The following is a 20792-nucleotide window of genomic DNA, read 5'->3' as shown; positions in this document are numbered from 1 at the left end:
CGCCTCCCAAATTCCTGACTGTAAGTAACACACGATACCTGATAGCGAGTCCATCAGGAGATAACAAATTCTTTAAACAGATGGTAACCTTGTCTCCAAGCAACATTATGTCCTAGGACAGCCACCTAACCCCATCAAACCCCCACCCATCCACACACACACACATACACTCACTCACACATACAAATCAAGGGACGGAGAAGCCCTAAAATGGACACCGTGGGGTTTACCTCTTGATTGCCACAGTGTGTGTGCCTTACCATATATACAGTAATACAGGTATGCATAATTTGCACACAGAGGTCCACTTAAGGTGGGATTCATAGTTATAACAGTGACAAAATGAGCATGAGACTCTGGGGGAACTATTTGTCAGTTTGCTGCTTTTGGGGTGCAGGTTGTTTGCACAGGGGACTGATGAAGCTTTTCAGCAGGGCAGGCGAAGTGTCATCCCTCCGCCTACGTTTTCTCATTCTGTGTGAAGAGGAGGGGGAGGTAATGAGAGCAGACAGCTCTGGCCGGAGTGTCACAGATGAGCCTCCATTCTCTCCTCCCCTCCCCCCCAGAGGAGCAAACACAGGGACATTACTTTACAGCCTTTTCAGTTACTACAGTCTTCGGCAGTGAAGGCTTCAGCTTCCACTGTTGCCACTGTTTTAAAAAAAATCAACAGTCAATTTACAGGATTGCATTTGTCACTTTTTAATTAATGAGGCACATACAGTACAGCTGTGTTTAAATGAATTAGAGGGTCACCCAACTCTAATCAAAAGCAAGCATAAATAACGAGGAGATTAAAGGTTGCCGTTTATGCAGAGGCTAACCCATCATGGACTGGTAAAGAACGCTGTCAGTGGCTAATGAGCGATCTGAGTTCTTTTAAAGTAATGCATCTGTGATTATTGTTGTCTGGTGATACCCTGCCTCAAGTTAAATGGTCGGAATTAGTTACAGATTTATTCTTGTTAAGAACAGGGATTTTTTAATTGCATAAACAGTGCCTTTGTCATGTACTTATGAAAAGAAAAGTCACTTATATCCAATATAGCAAATTATCAGCCTGTTATGAGGTTCCCAGAGGCTCAGGTAGCAGGCATTTACATTGAGCACAGGATAGGGTTACATAAACGGGGGGGAAATTTAATTACGCATCTGTTGTCTGAAATCAGAAAACCACACTTGTTTAAGGTTTATTATTCTGTATGACTCATTTGCTGTCTAATTACAGCAAGTGGTGTGAGTTTCTTGGTTCCTGGTTTACGCTGTCAGTCTGCTGCCTGAAACAGAGCTGACCACAGACATGGCCTCACAACAGGAGAAAAGTGTGACAAGTGACTGCTCAGAGGACACCAAAGATGTTGTGTAGAAGGTCTCGAGATGCTCTTCTCAGATTTTTGACATAAGTCATTCATAATCCCCTAAGGCAGCATAGTTTTCCAGTTAAAATTCCAGCTGAAATCTCCTTCCAGCAGGAAAATGCACCTGTTTTAACTCAGTGCTTTGAATTCCTGAACATGTTTCATTATTAACTTCGATGAGGGGACAGGTGTTCAAAAATGTAACGTGCTAAAATCACAGTTTTATGAGCATACGGCCTAGCTCAGCTGTAGACATTGTCTGCAGGTCTTAAAGAGGAGTCAGGAAGAGGAGAAAGAGTACTGTAAAGAAGATGGTATAGAAGAAGAGGAAGGGTGTAATGAGAGAAATGCAGGGAAGTTTACTACACAGTATGAAAATGATGGTGATGGAGAGAAAATCAGAAAAAGACAGTATGCTGAGAACAAGTGAGCAGTATTATTCCTTGGCCTTTTTCCTGTTTAAAGGCAAGGTGCCTTGTCTGCATATGTCAGACAGATTTTAGGGTATGGAGATAGAGTGGCATAGACCTTCAAATGGGAGTGTATATTAGGTTGTAAAGGAAGATTTTTTCCCCACAGATAATTATGTATCTGCTGTTTTTATCCTGACATTAATGACTTAATGAATATGGCCCATTAGCCTGAGGAACCAGAGGAGAACACCCATGGTGAAGTCTCCCCGCAACCAACACCACCAATTTTAGCCCAGGGAATGGGAATGAGCCCAGTCTCATCCACAGGAGTTAAGGACCAAGGGAGTCTTATCAGAAAGACTGCATAGTACAGAGAACTGGGCAGCCACCCTGGGCTTTACTTTGTATTATCAAAGTATGTTGTGTTTATGTATTCTGTAACCCTGTGTGAACTGGGTAACTTTTGATGAGTTTTTGCTTTTTATCATTTCTGTTTATCGTTGTGTGTTTACCTGACTTTGTGTTCAAGCTTATTTAAGAGTTCTATACTGTAAATCTCACTGGTAGAGTGCATCTGCTAAATAACAGTAATCATCTTTACCATCATGATGATAATCATGATGATGATAATGATCATCATCATTATTTCGTAGTATTATCATTATTGTTACTGTTGCCACAGCAAGGTTACCTGAGCCCCAAGAAATAAAATGACAGGCTTGTAGCATCATGTCCTGGTTTTCACCCCAAGGTCGAACTTTGTGTTCCTGCCAAGGTGACGTGACACCATTGGAAACAGCATGTCCAGGAGCACTTTGTACCGTCCTTCTCTGGACAACAGGGGGAATAAGCTATCACACAGGTATCCTTCAAAACAACATAAACAACACATCACTCCACACACTGCCCGGAGATGAAAAAGTACTGTTTTCTTAATCAATTAAGACAATGTTTCCAGAAAAACTGTCACAGCTTGCTGAACATGAGTGCAAACCGCAGACCCTGTTCAAGGAGTTAACTAAAATGAATTGTTATAATCGAGAAGCCCAAGCTCACTTCCTTTTTTTTTTAAATTATTGTAAGTGCTGTTTATTGCTAGTTTTATTACAAGATGCTTTTGTGGCAGCTTTTCTGAATTTCCTTCTGACCGTACAGAAACACAGACAGGATGACAGCTGCAGAAGAGTGATTTGACAGAATCTGAAGAAATCCTACAAGACTGCACTAAACAATTTGCTATACTATTGCATACTTGCTGAAGTTTCTGTTCAGGAGTGCAGTATTTTTGCTTACATTTTCCTATGTTAAGCAGTTTTGTTTTTGTATTTGGCTTCCAAACAGGGCACACTGAATGATTGAGTTATGAGAGGCTCCTGCTTGTGGTTTTTATGCTACGGACATTAGCAGGTGTAACATTTCACAGGAACAGCTGTATGACTGCATACTGCAACTGAAATAAAAACACAGCCTTACGGCCATAATTCACTCTCATTTAGACCTGCTTCACTGAGCAAAAGCCACCAACAAATTCTTTCTAAACCTGACTGTTCACACACAAAGGGTGTTTTATTCCCTTGAATTAATTGTGTTTGGGGTTAAATGCCTAAGCTTCCTCTGGGCACATCCTGACTCACATCATGACCTAGCCACTGGGGTGAGGAGAAGCCCTGGAAACAGCACTCGAAGGTACTTAACTTTCATAAAGGCACGACACATTCTCCAAAGGATGGAGGAGATGGAATTCCGCAACTGAAGCTCTGCCACCCTCCCATTCTTTTATGACAGTAATGTTCTTTCCTGTGTTCTAGTTCCAGGTCTTATGGCAGTCCGGCTTATGTGCCTTATATATTCAACTATTTTAATAGTTACCCCAGTGCCTTGTGTAAGTTAAAGAGGCAAGCTGCATCTCACTTCAGCTGCCACCAGAACACACTTTCACTCATCATTGATGCACCTCAGCAAGCAACGAAAGACTATCTGTCTTAGTATGGTTGCCCATTTAATAATGTTTGACCAACGATGGAATGAACTACAATGGCAGTGACGGGGACATAATGAAGTACATGTGATGCCATTGGTTAGATCATATGAATTCTAAAATCCTACAGTGCATCTCATTTCCAAACGAAGGGAAACTGCACTTTTAAGTCTACACAATGTAGACTTAACCAAAAATTAAGTCTTTCATGACACATACTGTAAAATACCTTAGAGGAAAACATTTGTAGAGTCAATGTATGGAAATTGAGAAATCCTTGCAGCAGGCCCTGCTAAAATGTCAGGTACTGTGCTGGTGTAATCACAATGAACCCTAACAATGAACCCTAACCCTGAAAAGACAATGTTCTGCTTGCATCATCATTGTCTATTCTGCCACTCATTTTTCTCAGACATCAGGCACTTGCATGGGGCAGGGTGAGGGATGGCTGACCTCCACTCACCATTACTTTTCCTGGATCAGCTGCAGGTCAGAAAAGAAACAATAAAACACAAACTGTGCTTTTGAGTTATAGTGACCAATCTGCCTGGTATGTGTTGAATTCAGGGTGGCAGGGGGAAACCAGGCCAAGGCATGAATTAGCTAATGAGACTGAGGGATTCAGCACTTTCTCCTTAATCAGTATGTTCTCTCCAAGTAAACAATGATCCTTTTGCCGTGCTGAGAGACACTCCCCATTTAGAATAAAAACATTTAGTGCGTTTCTATTTGTGGCTGAGGTACTCCATCGCACCCCCAGCCGAAGGAATCAAAACATGTACCTCACGGTAGTTTTAATATATATAAACACTTACATGGCTTTTATAATAAATAAATCAAATTTAAACTATTAAATTATTTACAGACTGTCAAGCTCTATTAGTATTTTATGCATTTATGTGTTTAAAAGGCTATTATTACAGAATGATGTAAATGCAATAAAACGTAATGGGAATCTTTTCCCTTTGGCAGCCTGTTTTGATGGAAAAAGCTTTCCGAGCATTTAAACCCTTTGGCTCATGTCAGACCCGCCATGTTAAATATTTAATTGTTAAACTGTGTGCATTTGGAAAAAAAATACAATATGGGTACTTCCCAGGTTGGAAAAAGAACATGGAAATTCCATAATATTTTTATGCCATGCAACCAGGACAATGAAGAAAGGTCATACCTACAGAAAAAAATTAAGCTGTGCTTGAATAACATAGGTAATAATAATATAATTATCAGCAGCACTGAAGTATCAAAGCACATGTGCCTGTAGATACAATATTTTCATTGCCTGCTCCTGGCACACCTCATCCAGACACATAACCCATTCCACTGTCTTCCAACCACTTTCTTTCAAATGGATTTAGATTTTTTCATAAATGCAAGAGAACGTTAGAACTTAGTCAAGCCCCTAATTCTATAATGCTTTAACAACCAGAAGTGATCACAAATTTAAATAAAATTTCAGAGGAAACAACTTCAAATCCTCTCTTCTAATCCACAAATGATCAAATCAACAACTTCAGTTTTACTCCAGATTTACTCCAAATCCCAATATGAACATAGTTTATGTGACTATAGGCACCCCTCCCTAATGACTTGCATGAACCTTAGTTGGACAAAACATCTTAGCTTACTCATAAAAGATTACAAATATCTGCACCCTTATTCATAAAAGCTCTTACTGTGGAAGTAACACTTAAGACTTGAATATTTTAAGAACAATGAGTGGTTTCCTCAAGTTTAAGAATCTGTCTGACTGTGATCGAGCAATGCCTTTCAGGACTTGTGTACTATTGAAGAAGAAAACAGGAGCTCTCAGGAGGACTCCAAACTACCTCAGAACACACTTAAGTCTTGAAAAAGACAGCAGCTTGCCACAAAGGAGAGCACAAAGTTCACAGCTTTCTTGGAAAAAAAACAGCACAGAACCATAATGACAAGAATCTTTTGAGAAGGTACTGATGAGGTCGGACAGGTATAAGGGACATTTTGACATTACCTTTCCAAAAGAATAAAGCTATTTCATCCCAATTAAAAGATGGTATGACCCGAGATAGAAAACTGAGTATAATCTTCACAGCAACAGCTTTGTTTGGTATCTGAGTGCCTCAAGAATGGTTTGTAAAGAAGGACAGGCCTTCAAGTTTGTTTTTATGCTCTCTTTAATGGTGTGCATACTTGTCAAAGAGAGGAACTCTTGTGCTTGTTGAAATGCCAAAGCATTCAGAGACCACTTGTCTACAACTCACTCACACAGTAGGACATTAGACAGTTACTGTTTTGACTAAACACCATCATAGCTCAAGCATTCCAGGCCAAGGCAACGATTCTTGTCAAGCTGAATTATTCATTTGTTTGTCAATGGCTAGCTAGCCAGCAGCTGAAAGATATTGGTTTTTAGATTTTGATTATGGAGGCTTGAAAACAATATTTGTTTAAGTGAGCCTGAAACAGCTTTTTATGTACTACTGGGCAGATGAGATTCATAGCTGAGAGATATGTCACACAAGTGCTTTACCCTGTGGACAAAGTCACCTTCTCCTTGACCTGTTTCAAATGTCTCTAGTGTGAAGAGAGCACAAGACTTTGTGTGATATTTTATCTGTGTCGTATAAATATGTGTTTTCCAATGAAAGGGAAAGGTTTAAGAAGGTATTGCATTAGGGAAGGACTTCAATGTCATCATTCCAGCACCTTTACTCACGACTTAACAAGAATGATTCTGCAGGAAACCATGGTAACAGCAGTAGTGGTGGCATCTGGAAATCGTATCAGAATGTCACTCATATTGAGCCTGGAAACAACTTCACTGGCAATGCCACACACATCATTCATTACTACTGCACAATCTCATGAGTTCAGGAATTTAAACTGAATTTATATACAAGCTTAAGCAGATAAATCACGTTTTACAATTTTCATCCACATTGGAAATGGTGAGTTTTAAAATTGTGTTCTCTCACACACCAATCTCTCCAAATGGTCAAAACTGACATATGCCAGACATTTTAAGCAGCACTAACAAGTGGTTGTGCCATCTGTATCTAGCAGGACTGAAAGTCGCATTTGTTGCTTCCACTTGCAATTATACTGTGCATGAGAACCTGATGACAAAGGTTGAAAGGGGAATGTGAAACCATGCTGTCTGCTGTGGGATCGAGGCCTTAGAACATTTATGTATATGGGCACTATCTAGGAATGATCATTTACGTATGTATGTTTATGTATGAATAAGTCAAATAATAGGCTTATTTACAAATATTATTTCAAGGGACTTCTAGGGACTGAAGTGTGCAAACTGTCCAGCTTCCAAGGCAACAGCATTTACTGTACTTATTTGCATAAGCTCCCTGAAGATGTAATTGGCCAATTGTGCAATTACATAGAAAGCATTCACCTAACAATAGCCACAATCCTTCTCTGTCGGCGGCATGAACGCGCACGGTGAAACGAAGTACCAGAGAGGTGAAATAAACCACGCTTGGGACCTTGAGGCAAGCAGGGATCTGGAGATAAAAGGCTGCGAGAGCTCTTCACACGCACCATCTGTAGCACACGGCGGACACCGCGCAGCGAGCGACAGGCACCCCACACTTCTGCCGACTCCAAAGATTGAGACGGAACAAAAAAATCCACGAGGATTCCCTCCTAGCATTGCAGCTCTCATTCTACCCCTGGCAACCTGCTATTAGTTTTTCGTACGTGCATTTTTTTAGTCTCCCTGGGCGGAATACGCTTGCCACCTTATGTTCTAGGTCTCTCCAAGAACACTTTGCGTGACTGCACTTGGGATACAAAAATAAAAACACTTTAATGTTGGAAAACCAGTGAAGACGGACAACTAGGGGAAAAAGCCTACACGTAAGAAAATGAATCCATTTTTGTGCGTTGCTGCCGCAGGCTCTGCTCACAACCGTTACTGCTGGCGGTAGCGCAAGCTTTGCCCAAACAGGTGCTATTCATCAGGGACGTAGACTGCAACTAATTAGCATATCGAGTTCCGCAAATGCGTAAGGTTTTAGGAAAATATTTTGGTTAAATTAATTGATTCTGTCTGCAAGCAACAACATTGGTTGGTCTAATTGACGAGGCACAAAGTTCCTTTGTACTTTTCCTCCCTTCTATAAACACGCTTGTATCAAATGGATAATGGTACTCCAAGGTCACCATGCAGTTTTCAGGTATGCGGATTCCAAAGATTTTATCTAGACTGAAACTCTTCTCCTAGTTACAGGTAAGGATTGCGGGTTTTTATGGGTTTTGGTCGCAATTTAAGAAGTTGTCTTTGCTCGAGAATGCAATTCTGAAAGGACAATAAACAAATGAATACACTTTCAGCATAGGTCGTATGAGATTATTTATTGTGAATACATTAGTAATATTAGTCTGTTTCACCATGTGTGTTGGTAGATGAAGCAATGCGTGTACTGTTCTGCTTGGGTTCATATTAACTGCTGCTTTGCTTATGGATTTTCGAGATTGATTACGAATAAAATTAATCTCTGAAAGGTAATATCCACAATTAATGGTGTGAAGTGTATGTCTGATGATGTATGTAGGAGGACATCAGGAAACATTACATTCACCATGAGGCACTCACGCACAAGCTTTGGATTTCCTCTGCTGTTATAATCTGAAGTATGTAAAATTGATGTAAACTTAAAAAAAAAAAAATCTGCGACCAGTTTTCTGCTGTCTCCAGCTCTGACAACTCACATGTTGTGGCAATTGTAATAATGCAGAGTATCCAAGATAAAAATGGTACAATTATCGTGAGTTTTACACTATTCTGTTACTTTTGTTATAATTTAAGTAGTCTTCCCTTGTCGGTTATTGAATCCTTTTTAGAATTAGCCACACAAATGGCATGCATGAGTGTATGAGTTATCTAGGTATAGTACCATGATTATAAATGTATATAATAATTATTGGTATGATTTATTGGTACAATATATACCGAAAACTGCAAAGCAGCAGTAGTTTAATTGTGGCCACGATTAGGACTAGCAGCTGTTCTGTGACTAATATTGTAAACACTATTTCCACTATTGTTCTTTGCTTTAACAGTGTAATGATTTCTGTGTATAAATGGATTCATTGTATTTATTGCTATATTGTATTTGTTTCTATATTACATCCATGTATTTTATGCTTTCTTAGAGGTATGTAGTGTTGCATTCCCAAGTTGTAATATTTCTCTGCATGATATCATTGTAGGGGTACATTGTTGTATTGTATTCTCAATTTCTTTTGCAATCAAGAATCATATAGTTAATATCAGAACACAGAGCTGAGGAGGAGACAGAGCAGATTTGAATGTGGCTATAAGAAAAGCATTTAGCTTTGAATATCCATACACATGTTCTGTGTAGCAGTACTGATCCTACAGCTACTGACCCATCAATTTGTTTCGACAGCCTATCATAAAACATTTAGTGCAATCATCCAATCAGGGTCAGGTCCCCCATGGATCAGTTGACGTAATGATGGACCAACTCCAGGGCTGTTTCCATCTTTTTTAACTCGATTAGTTGCAAGACCTGTGTAATATAGCTGAGTATGGCTATACTGAACTTGCCGGTAGAATATTAGGTGTGGGTCACACGTATAATGGTTTTCGGCAAACCTGTCTCCACACCCACTCCAATCCACCTTTTCAGAATGTCTGGTGGCGACTGGTCTGAAATCACTTCAGACGTATGCAAATTGAGCCGAGGTTTCCCACTGAGGCTTGGGAATTTACCGGTTTGGACTGGTTGAAAGCCTTCCCTTAAAAGAATTCCCTGTTGTGAGAACACGGCATTTCACAGTGGCATGAGTGTGAGTGTGTATAATGATTCCCTAACAGTAAAGCCCATTCTAGAGCCCCTTTCTGGACTTTACTCCAACCAGGGTTTCAAATGACTTGATTAGAGCCATTGATAGTATGGAAACACAAATGGGCTGTTCCAGGTGTTTGAAAGGTACACTGCAGTGTTTTCCAAAGTCTGCCCTCAAGCCCTCAGTGAGAGCTCTCGCTTTGTCACGCGGCATGATGTCATCAAGCGATCATTCTAGGGACAGAGGGCTTAAGGGGCAGAGGAACCACAAAAAGCAATGCTTTTTAATGTTTGAGCATTGCTACCCTCACCTTCACCAGTGACTGACATAATTACATTATGGGAATTTTGAACCTGTTTTGGGAATGACAACGTGTTTATGCATGAATTTATACAATTGGTACGGTAATGCCTTGCTTGGCGCTACCCTGTAGGCACTGATTTTTGAATACACGCTCACAAAAAATAAAAACACAAAGTCTACAGTTCACAATATGAATAGCACAGCTTTTCTCTGTCTTCAACAGCTTTCCACTGTACAGGCATACTGTATCATTTATGAATGATAGTGTTAAAAAAACAATATGGTGTTTTTTTATTCTTCATGAAAATGGGCTTGAGTGATAGTGCAGCTGTACAATAAATAGAATCGAGTTGAGAATCTCTTTCTGCACAGTGAGGTTCCATGAGGGCAAGAAGTGGACAAGACAATTGGCTTCCTTTTTCAAACAGGACATTGCAGCCTCCACTCTCTGTCAGTGATCTCTTCAGTCTTTATCGGTGTGAGCAACTCTTGAGAGTGGAGAGATGAGGAAGCCTTAGCCAATCTACCTAACCCTATCGAAGGCAGAATGAAACCATTTTATTCTGCCTCTGTGTTATCCTGGTCATTGTTGAACACTGACACAGCCTGTTTTAAACAGGGGTCGCAGGTCTCAAACCTGTGTTCGAAGCTAACGCCTTGCTGACCAAGTGGCTCTGAACCCATGTCTGTTATTATTCTTAAGACCACTATTCACCACCCTCAGCATTGAATTAAATACAGTCAAGATAACAGAGGTGTTTTAATTTATTTTACTAAGTGTATATATTTTTTAAATTTCTGTCTTGTAAGGGGTGATTATCTAGTTTTTTTTGTGTTGTATAGTAAACTGACACATCAACTAGATGGAGAACTGCTGTCCCCTGGAATGTCTGGCCTGTCACTGTCATTCGTGGTTGTTTGTTGGATGTTCACAGTTATTTCTGGGATTTTGTTTTTATGCTGCTTTACTGAAGTGACCATTGGTTTTCACTATATTAAGAATTATTTGCACCACCTCACAACAATGACTACGGGCTGCATTGGCCTTCAAGGGAGGACATGTCCATTCTGACTCCCAAAAAGAGGGCTCAAGGGTGGACTTTAGGATCTATCCCTGGTTCATTTTAGCCATTTTTTCAACCTGAGCTGCGTGCTTTGAAGTTGTCATGCAGTAAGACTGCCCCAACTGAATTCATTTCCCTTTGGAACCAGTTAAAACTGAACCTTTCACAGAGCTGGTCCCCGTGCAGTGCGCATGCACTGTAAATCCTATGCAGCTCTAGCACCTAGACAGACACCACTGTTTATGTAACTGTTGGAAGAGAAAATGTCACCTTTGTTTTCAGCAAATGCTTTCAATAGCACTGTGTGGTAGAATTTGCTAAATGCTTGTGAGCACCTTTTCAACTGCAACTGTAAATGTTTTAATTGTGCATTTTTACTGTTTTTGCTCTTTGGCATGTTGTGTGTGTGCTTTTCAAATATTGACCTTTGCTCCACATTACCTGTGCATTTTGCTGTGGCACAGTCTATATGTGGTAATTAGCTCATTGTGATTTATTTCATTATGTAAATGCAAAAGAAAATTGTGCTCTAATCTCCTTATCTGGATTAATGAGCATGAGCGTATTCACCTTTATTATTGTGTTCCCACAGGTCATCTTCTCCCCTGGGTGCCACAAGCATGTGACTAATTCGCCATCCAACGCCACTTACTCTTCCCCTTGACAACTTGGCTCTCTGCACACCTTGGCACTGATGGCTGACGGGCGGAAATGTTCCTGTCTCTGCACGCGCCAGCAATGAATGACACCTTGCGCGGAGCTGAGATCAGCATGTTTGACCAGACCAGAGAATATCTGCAGAACGGCAGCTGCGGGGATTCGTCCCCTGCGTGTGAGAGGACCGCGGGCGGAGACGCCCTGCAGCTGCCCACCTTCTCCACGGCCGCCAAGGTGCGGGTGATCATCACCTTCGTCCTGTGCGTGGTCTCCGCCGTCTGCAACCTGGCGGTGCTGTGGGCCGCCAGCACCAACCACAAGCGCAAGTCGCACGTGCGCATTCTCATCATGAACCTGACGGCGGCCGACCTCCTGGTGACCTTCATCGTGATGCCGCTGGACGCCGTGTGGAACATCACGGTGCAGTGGCTGGCCGGCGACGCCGCCTGCCGGCTCCTGATGTTCCTCAAGCTCCTGGCCATGTACTCCGGCGCCTTTGTCACCGTGGTGATCAGCCTGGACCGACAGTCCGCCATCCTGAACCCGCTGGCCATCAACGAGGCCAGGAAGAAAAACAAAATCATGCTGAGCGTAGCATGGGCGATGAGCGCGGTGCTGTCACTGCCACAGGTAAGAGCCGGAGTCCAGGGGAGGCAGGTGTCAGGATGCGTGACATCGCTGCAGGGCATGACTGAGCACTTTGGAGTCCAGGCCGATGTAAAAACTCAGGGACAGGGACAATGACTCAATCCTGTACATCCTTTGGAGAAAAGAAAAAAATTGAATATAAAATCCTTATAATTTCCTAATTTTGAAACAAAATCTTTGGAAAAAAAACGTTTTGAAATAAATATTGAGTGAAACTGAGCACACAGAAAACAAGATTATTTTGCCCAGGTATTAAAGTCAGTCTTCCTTTTATAATAAACTTGTCAGCTCTTGCAGTTAGATGTAAACAAAATAATCCTGAAAATGACACTTATGCTTGCTCATCATTGGATTCATAGTTCATGTAATGTGATGGGATAAGTAGAACTTTAAAACATATACTTTGATGTGGTGCATGTTTAAATAACTGCACCCATAAAAAATGTCATATTTATTGTTCCACGTTTTCTTTGAAACATGAACCAAAGCAGACATCTTTTGTTTTCAAAAGCCTCTTGCTTTAGTTAAATGGGACTTGGATTATAGACTTCTTTTCAATGCAGTCAAGCCTTGACACCAGCTTTAATTTTATTAAGTGTATTAATACTAATTATTAATTTATTATTAATTAATTAAAACTAATTATTATGAATGATAATCTTTTTTTCGTGCATCATTGCTCAAGGTGCTGTTCAAATGGAGATTATAATGTATAACAAGCGAGCAAATAGCATGGTTTACTGTACGCATTAGAAGGTAAGCAATTCAGGTTTTATAGACGCAGGTGTTGACTGAGTTTGACTTAAAAATAGTCACAGTGTGGGAGGCTCAGATGTGCTTATGAATGGAATCTCCTCACCTTCCACAGACCTGAACAGTGAATGCTACTATTTAAGGTTCAAGTTGTCTCACAGGATGATTAGAACATATACAGGTGCTAACAAAAATAACTTTTTAATGAACAGAGATTTGTAATTGCTATCTGTCTAGTAACATGATATTTAAAAACAATGAACTGCATTTTTTTATTCATATCCACAGATGTATATTTCCTGCAGTGAAATGAAATTAAATATTTAAATGCGTACGGCTATGTTTACAGATTGGGCACAGTAAGCTTTGGGGATAAAGGCACCCATTTCACAACTTCCCCCTTAGCTTTTCAATATATGTTGCTCTGTGAGGGCCATATGAGGACAAAACAGAAATATGGATGTGTACAAATCGGAATTTATTCTTTGACAATAATAAGAGCAATAACATAACTCCCTTTAACATAACTCCCTTCTATTTATAAGTTATTGGCTCACAGCGGGAGGTATGCAGCATACAATGCACTGTAATGTTTAAGCAGCACAATTTTGTTCTTTGTCAGCAAGCAAAGAAACATGGGTTCATCATGTGAACAGCATGCCCCACACCATCCCTCCTGCAAGGCCAGGCCCTCATGCTGATCCCCATTGCTTCTGGGCAAAGCGTGTCACACTTTGTTAACAAGTTGTTCGCTTACCTCCCATAAAGACAGGTGAGCTGTTGAACTCTTGTATAAGTACTGTACAGCTGATGGGACAATGATGGGGCATAGCCTTTGATTAGGAGAGGGGCTGCTCACAGACAAGAGACACAACAAATCGTTCACATGGTTTAAAGTACAAAAACAACAGTACTGTAAAACCACCTCGTGCTGTAGGGCACATGTTTGTATGAAACCTGGCGCAAGGGCATTTTCAAAATCTGGTGGCCACTGCATTAAATATACATCATAGTTTTAAGTAATGCACACTAGATGGTCAGCATTCCTGGCCAGTAAGTGGCAGCAGCCCTACTACCCTACAGCCATCTACAGTAATGAGAGTGAAGCTGAGTGGAATTGGCCTTAGTTTGTATAGTACTTGGGTAGTAGATGTTATTTCCTGACTGACTGTGATTATTAATGTTCCCACGGTGCACATCACAAAAGAGAGGGGGTGTCCTGGTCAAGGTCTCAATCTGGTCGTCTGAGCATCCCCCAGTTCAGTTTGATTCATGCTTTCCTACACAAGCTTGAGTAACTTTTGTGGTGATTCTCTTCAGGCATTCATATTCCACAACGTGACCATCACAGTTCCACAGAACTTTACCCAGTGCACTACCCAGGGCAGTTTTGCCAGGCACTGGCAGGAGACCGTCTACAACATGTTCACCTTCGTCTGCCTCTTCCTCCTGCCTCTGGCTATCATGATCTTCTGCTACACCAGGATCCTGGTGGAGATCTCCAAGAGGATGACAAAAGGAACCAGTGAGTGAACCCTGAAGATCTTTTCTTATGTACATTAAATTAATAAACCAAAATCAGTCATCACTGGTTAACTGGAAGTGACGGGTGGTGGGGGGATGGGGCAGCTGTCTGTATTAAAAAGGCTTTATCAAGGTCATTTGGTTGATTTGTCCTTGATATGTTCAGCTAAATTCTTGACCTGGAGTTTATTTTCAAATGTTTACTGATGCTTCCCAGAAACCTTTCAATTTGTTGCCTCAGTGGTTCCCTCTTGGTTCAGAGACTGGCCTTGTAGGCACTTTTAAATGTGTTCACCGGATAAATATTTCCTAGATTTCCTATGTTGAATTGCAATGACTCAGAACACTTGGGAGATACCCAGCTTCACAAGCATCTGCCTCGGTTGTACAGTTTAAAAAAACTGCCAACTAAACATGCTTCCCATACTGATTTTTTTGTTTCAGTATCTTCCAAAGAGGTGCACCTGCGTCGTTCAAAGAACAACATCCCAAAAGCCCGCATGAGGACTCTGAAAATGAGCATCGTCATTGTGACTTCATTCATCGTCTGCTGGACCCCGTACTACCTGCTGGGGCTCTGGTACTGGTTCTCCCCCGACGACCTGGAAGAGACAGTCTCCCACTCCCTGACGCACATGCTCTTTGTTTTCGGGCTCTTTAACGCCTGCCTGGACCCCATCACCTACGGGCTCTTCACCATCCACTTTCGCAAGGGACTCAAACGCTACTGCCATGGCACCACTGTGCTGGTGGAATCAGAGAACGCCACCACCATGACCAGCTCATTTAGGTGCTCCGCCTCCATCGTCCGCATGAAACAGCTGACCAATCAGGGACAGGGGGACGGTCAGGGGCCCAGCAGTGGTCAAAACCAGCAGAGCAGGACGGTCAGCTGCTACAACAGCTATGTCACAATGCAGAGCAATGGAGGAGACCCCAACCACTCAGGTCCTGCGACTATGATATGACAGATGGACACTGGACTCGTGAGAGTGTACCTGTGCGCAGGTGTTCTGGGCTGGCCACCTATTGAACGTGTTGTCAGTGTTTAATACCCAAAGAGACCAATGAGTTACTTCCCCTGGTGGTGTACAGACAGTAATGTAGGGTGGGGGGAATGCTCACTCATGGAAAACCTGCATATATGCTGTACAGCTGTGAGGGTGAGGACATTGCAGCAGAGAGCATTCTGAGCATTCGGATATAAAAGAGGTCAACATCTCTCAGCTCAACCGCAACTCTTAATGTGACCTCTTGTGTCCTGAGGCTGCAGTGGCGTGCGATATTGTGTCATGGCGGTGTCAGCGTTGTGTCGTGCTTGTGCTCATTGCTGCGGGAGTAATCGCAGGCCCTTGGGGAACCTGTCGGTGGTAAGGTCTGAGCAGAGCGGAAACGACACTGAGGGATGGCCGAAGTCGGTGAATATGCCATGGGATACGAGGGTGGGTGTGAGTGGGGAGAACTTTCTCCTCTCACTTTTTTGTCTTCTCACTCTTTCTGTTTCAAATTGAAACAGAGCTCAATTAACATCACAATAAAAATTGAATTGGCAGAGTATTAAGTTTAACAACAGACAAACACCAATATGATTAACATTTCCAGTTGTGACCAGTTTTGTGATCTATGTGACCTCATTGTTTGGCTCGTGTATTTGGAAAGGAGGTTAGTGTTAGGGGTCAAATCCAAGATTAAGTCCCTTAATCGGCCCAAACCGGTTGTGACTGGTTTCAAACGGTTGTGACAAGTTGGGGTTAGTCTTAGGGTAAGGGTTAATGTAGGGTTTTAGAGTTAGGGTGACTGGTTGTGACCAGTTGTGGCTGATTTTGATTGTTTTCAACCAGATTCAACTGGTTTTGACTGGTTTTGACCGGTTTTGGTTTTGATTAAATTTGAGCAGGATAACCATAACTACACACTGTTTTCTCTCTGTCTTTCTCCCTCTCTGTCTCTGTGTGCCAGTTCACCAATCTGTGTAGTTTGTGACTTGGACATCATAGTGTGCTCAGTGAATTGGGTGAGGCAGCCACGTGATTCTAATCGATGGAGCGGTCAAAACATGTTTGTTATGGTGCATTTTTACAATTCTGTTGTCAGGAAGAGCTTGACAGATTACATTTTCCAGAAGGAAATGGGAAAACCAGAAAACCCCAAGCCCATCGTCAAAGTACTGGGAAATGTATTCCCTTATTCCCTAACGCCAGATCTAAGCATATGTGAATCTATACAGTTTCTGTGCAGCATTGTTCCCCAATACAGTGGCATTCTCAGTCAGCAGTTCAGTGATGACTTACAGAAATATTTGCAGTTGGAGGAGACAATTCATTTGGAAGGATACAAGTAGATCCTCCACAAACAACATAAGTGTTAGTGTGTGGCCTGATCCTCTGTTATAGACATAATCAGTGGGCATTTTACTGTACAAGAACAAGGAAGACTGCATTACTGTTCGACATCAACACCAGGTTTCCATGCATGGCTATCTTTGATTGGTACACTGTTGAGGAAAATATTTGCTGATCAGGTTGTTTAGATTCAGGACTCAGGAATCAGGAGTTGGATTCAGGTCATGTCTGAAAGATAAGGCAACTGATGGAGATGAAGTATCATACAAAATCTTTTATTATGTATTTGTGCTCTGTATCAATAATGAAAGATCTGTGTTGTGTTTGCTGTAAAAGGAAAAGTGGTTTGTACTCTTATGCACAACATTTTAAGTATATTATATACAATCACACTCTCCTCTCATTGCCTAAATGAAGCCAAAAAAGTATCACCAGTTGTATATAAATAGCCATTGTAATGTTTAATATTTATGTAATGATTATTGGTGTTTGAAGTGATAATAGAGGTTTACATAAAAATGAATGATGGATTTGTGACAATCTGTGGCCCAGATTCATGCTAAGTGATTACTGTTTTTTGGAATGTATTTTTGCATTGCATACACATTTTGGTTAGGTTCAGAAACTGCTGAATTTGTGTTGTGCATGAAAGAAAGAAAAAGAAAGAGGCTAAAAAAAGACTTGGATTTTTTTCAGTGTTAAGGACAAATGACATTGTGGTTAAACTGAATCTGGCCCTGTATTTCCAGCAACTGACCCTGCTAATTGATGTTAGACTGCAGAAACCTAAAGCTATATATTATAAGAAATAAATGTATTTTTTTATTTCATGTTGTCCATGAAGTTCATGAAATTCTGTGAGGAAATGAAAATGTTCTTAATCTAAGTATCTCTAGGATAGTAAGCCTGTTAGCCTATCACTGTTGAACATTTACTTAGGAACTTGTGTGAAATGTATGCATTTCATTCTTTTACTGTTGACTTTGAAGACTCACTGCCATTTGCAATAATGTGTGTCCTCTGATAGACAACACAAATGGACTCTCTACAATACTCTACAAAACTCTCTCCCCTTCTACAATAGAGTATTTAAAGAACGCATCATTAAAAACCAGCCCACATTATTTATGGCATGCTCATGCTGTTGTTCCAGGGACTGGCACTGTTTTTCCAAGTTAATTGCAGGCGGTGTAGGGGAATGCACTGTACATATTTGAAATTCGGGACACCCACGCTGAGACCGCTAGGGCAGAGGGCCTCATTAATCTCTTCATATCTGTTCTGATACATATCCCAGCAGCTGCCAATCAAAAGCACTATCCCCATATTAGACATTATCCAAGAGTTCCTCTCAGGAGGGAAGTCAAGAAAAGGAGTCTGTTAATCTCCTAATTCCACCCTTGTGCGTCCTCGTGTCGTGCGTGTACGTGCAGGCTGGCAGGCATGCAAGTGTGTGGGTGAGATGGGTTTTGTCCTCTTGTTTGAACTGATGAACTTATTGAGGCTGATAAGGCTTGCAAGAAAGGGAATGGGAAAAAAAGAAGCAGTAAATAAGAAGTAGTAAATAAATAAGTAAATAATTGTCAGGAGACAATGCAGAAATTTGCTGTGATTTCAAAACCATATTACTCGACAATGCTTTGTTGCACTGAGAAACTAGGTAAGGTACTTCGTGACTTATTCAACTGAGAATCACAAGTGTGCAAATGGGTGAAGAAATTAGTAAAGATATTACTTTGCAGAAGTTTGATCTGTCTTCATAACGTGATTACTTCTGTATGTAGAAATATGTGACTAGGATCATTACAAAGGTCCGGTTCCGCTCTTTCTTGTGATGTATGTTCCATATCTATGCAATGACGAGTTCATGAGTAATTCAAACCAGAGTAATGGGTGTGGAGATGGACGCAGAGCTGTATGCAGTTTGTAACTATGATTAAATTTGATTTAAATTCAAAATTATTTTTCACGCCAACACTTTGTCGCACAGACAGGCAACTAGCATGGTTAGCGATGAATACTTTGTGAGCAATTCAACTGAGAAGAAGGCATGTGAATTTGGATGCAGGCTGTGTCTGTAGGGCTTTAAGGGTTAAAAGACATTTTTTGTGACAATTGCAAGTGACAAATAATTTTTTAAAGATTTTTCCAGAGACCCCCCAAAATTTTGCTATTGAGGCTTTTAGGGGGTTTCAAGTGTCAATCAAGGGGGTCTCGGGCGCCCTGTGACCCCCCATATTTCGCACCCTGCTTGCAAGCATCATTTAAAATGTAGATCAGAGCAGAGCTTCCCTAGAAAGAGCCCATACTGTACATATTTGGAAAGTTTGGAAAAGGTTTGATTGGACTCACTAAGTATATACATAATCTATAGCTGGTACATCTGACTAAACACTTTCCCTGGGTTTTGTTGTCTGACAGAGCATTCCCAGGTCCTGTAATACTATTGGTACTAGCAGCAGTAATAGTATTATTATGTATGCCAGAGAGCACCTGTCACAATACCAGGGCACTCAAGCAAAACATTTACAAGAGGAAAAGTTAGAAAAGGTAGAAATTTAAACAAGGTGAGCATGCATCAAAATGGGCTAAAACCAGTCAAAACATGAGAATAAGTAATAAAGCATAATGTTGAGTAGTCAGCGCTGGCATTTTAAAAGCAGATTGGAGTGATGACATTGAAATGGCTACAGATGCAGGTTAATCATTTGTGGAAAGCCATGCCAGGCAGCTATGTCTTTAGGCCTCTTCTGAATGTGTCAACAAGTTTATTGTCTCCTTGGGGTTGGGCAAGTGGGCTCCACGAATGTAGTGCGGTGCTGTTAAAAGCCTGGTTTCCCCATGATCGGAATTTGGTTTTAGCAGGTAGCATAATGGAAAAACTCAAAACTAAAAGTACTGGCAGATAGGTGGTACCTGCAGATGCAAGGTTACAAACAGGGCACAGTAAAGCACTAAATCGTGTCAGAATCGTGTTTGAGGGCAAGGCCATTTAGAGCTTTATACTTGTGTTACTTGCTAGTTGCACCAAAGGAAAAATAATCACCAATCTTATATTCCAGTCTTGAAAAAAAAACATGGATCAGCTTCTGTGCATCTGTGCTTGCAGTATCATCGACATATTGCTAGCCAAAAGCCCTCGGCCATAGCTAAAGAATTTTTTTCAGGAATATCACTAAGGGCACGAGAAGACGATTTGAAAACTGCTACTGCACTCTTGAAAAATGCAGTTATAAACACTGAGGACATACTGTAAGTAGCTATCATATTCTTTATGGTCCTCTCACTAAATAAAAGTGCCATTTATGGGCAGGAGAAATAAAGTAGGATCAAACTGACAAACACCCCATTATTAAAGGTAAGTATGTTTTGAAGTGGTGTTAGCTAATTACATTACATGACTAGAGGTGCTTATGCACTGTTGCAGTACCCTTGGACAGCCTGAACAGACAGAGAAGAGAGAGCTATCTGTGGAGTTCATCTGCATTAGGACTGCAATCAAAATGACATCAGCAATGACCTGTTCTGTGCTTTATGGAAATCAGCCACTTATAAAACCGCAGTGGTGAAATGAAGCCAGTTGATCCATGAACAAATGTCCTGTTAGGCTGGAAACTAGACTTTTTTTCTATGTTTTCTATGTTTAAGTAATATGTTTAGGAGAACACACTGAGATATTTCTAATGTTTGTCATGCTGTAAAAATGTGGGTTTTCTTACAGGACTGGAGGCTATTTCTTTCAGTTAATCAATGCTTGCTCTGACTCATCATTGACCACAAGGTCATGCTTTAGCTACAGTCTGAAAGCCCAAAAGATGTATTTCTACACTGACGTGACAGTTGCACAAAGTGCAGTGGCTTAGCTAATCTAAGCAATGCGCATCAAGAACGGTTCCATTGACATCAAAATGAAAAAATGCTACTCTACGAAAGTAAGT

General features: G+C 41.1%; 1 protein-coding gene across 2 annotated transcripts; it reads left to right on the top strand.

Annotated features, from left to right (window-relative positions):
- Positions 1-7513: 7513 nt before the first annotated feature.
- On the top strand, positions 7514-15480 carry LOC118787852 (gonadotropin-releasing hormone II receptor-like). 2 transcript variants are annotated; one of them, XM_036543575.1, is made up of 4 exons: positions 7514-7604; positions 11523-12217; positions 14309-14513; positions 14957-15480. In XM_036543575.1, exons 2-4 carry the CDS (start codon positions 11642-11644, stop codon positions 15478-15480), a joined length of 1305 nt encoding a protein of 434 aa, XP_036399468.1. In that variant the 5' UTR covers positions 7514-7604; positions 11523-11641. The 2 variants fall into 2 exon arrangements, with proteins under 2 accessions (XP_036399468.1, XP_036399467.1); XM_036543574.1 differs by lacking the exon at positions 7514-7604 and adding an exon at positions 7902-7977.
- The last annotated feature ends 5312 nt before the right edge of the window (positions 15481-20792 follow it).

Source organism: Megalops cyprinoides, chromosome 13 (assembly GCF_013368585.1).
Source record: "Megalops cyprinoides isolate fMegCyp1 chromosome 13, fMegCyp1.pri, whole genome shotgun sequence".
In the NCBI taxonomy this organism is placed as follows: Eukaryota; Metazoa; Chordata; class Actinopteri; order Elopiformes; family Megalopidae; genus Megalops; species Megalops cyprinoides.
This window is presented reverse-complemented; position numbering and strand designations above follow the sequence as displayed.

Coding starts and splice junctions, on each gene's coding strand:
- LOC118787852 (XM_036543575.1), top strand. CDS start 11,642: ATGTTCCTGTCTCTGCACGCGCCAGCAATGAATGACACCTTGCGCGGA. Junction 12,218..14,308: donor CGGTGCTGTCACTGCCACAG/GTAAGAGCCGGA, acceptor GATTCTCTTCAG/GCATTCATATTCCACAACGT. Junction 14,514..14,956: donor GAGGATGACAAAAGGAACCA/GTGAGTGAACCC, acceptor TTTTTGTTTCAG/TATCTTCCAAAGAGGTGCAC.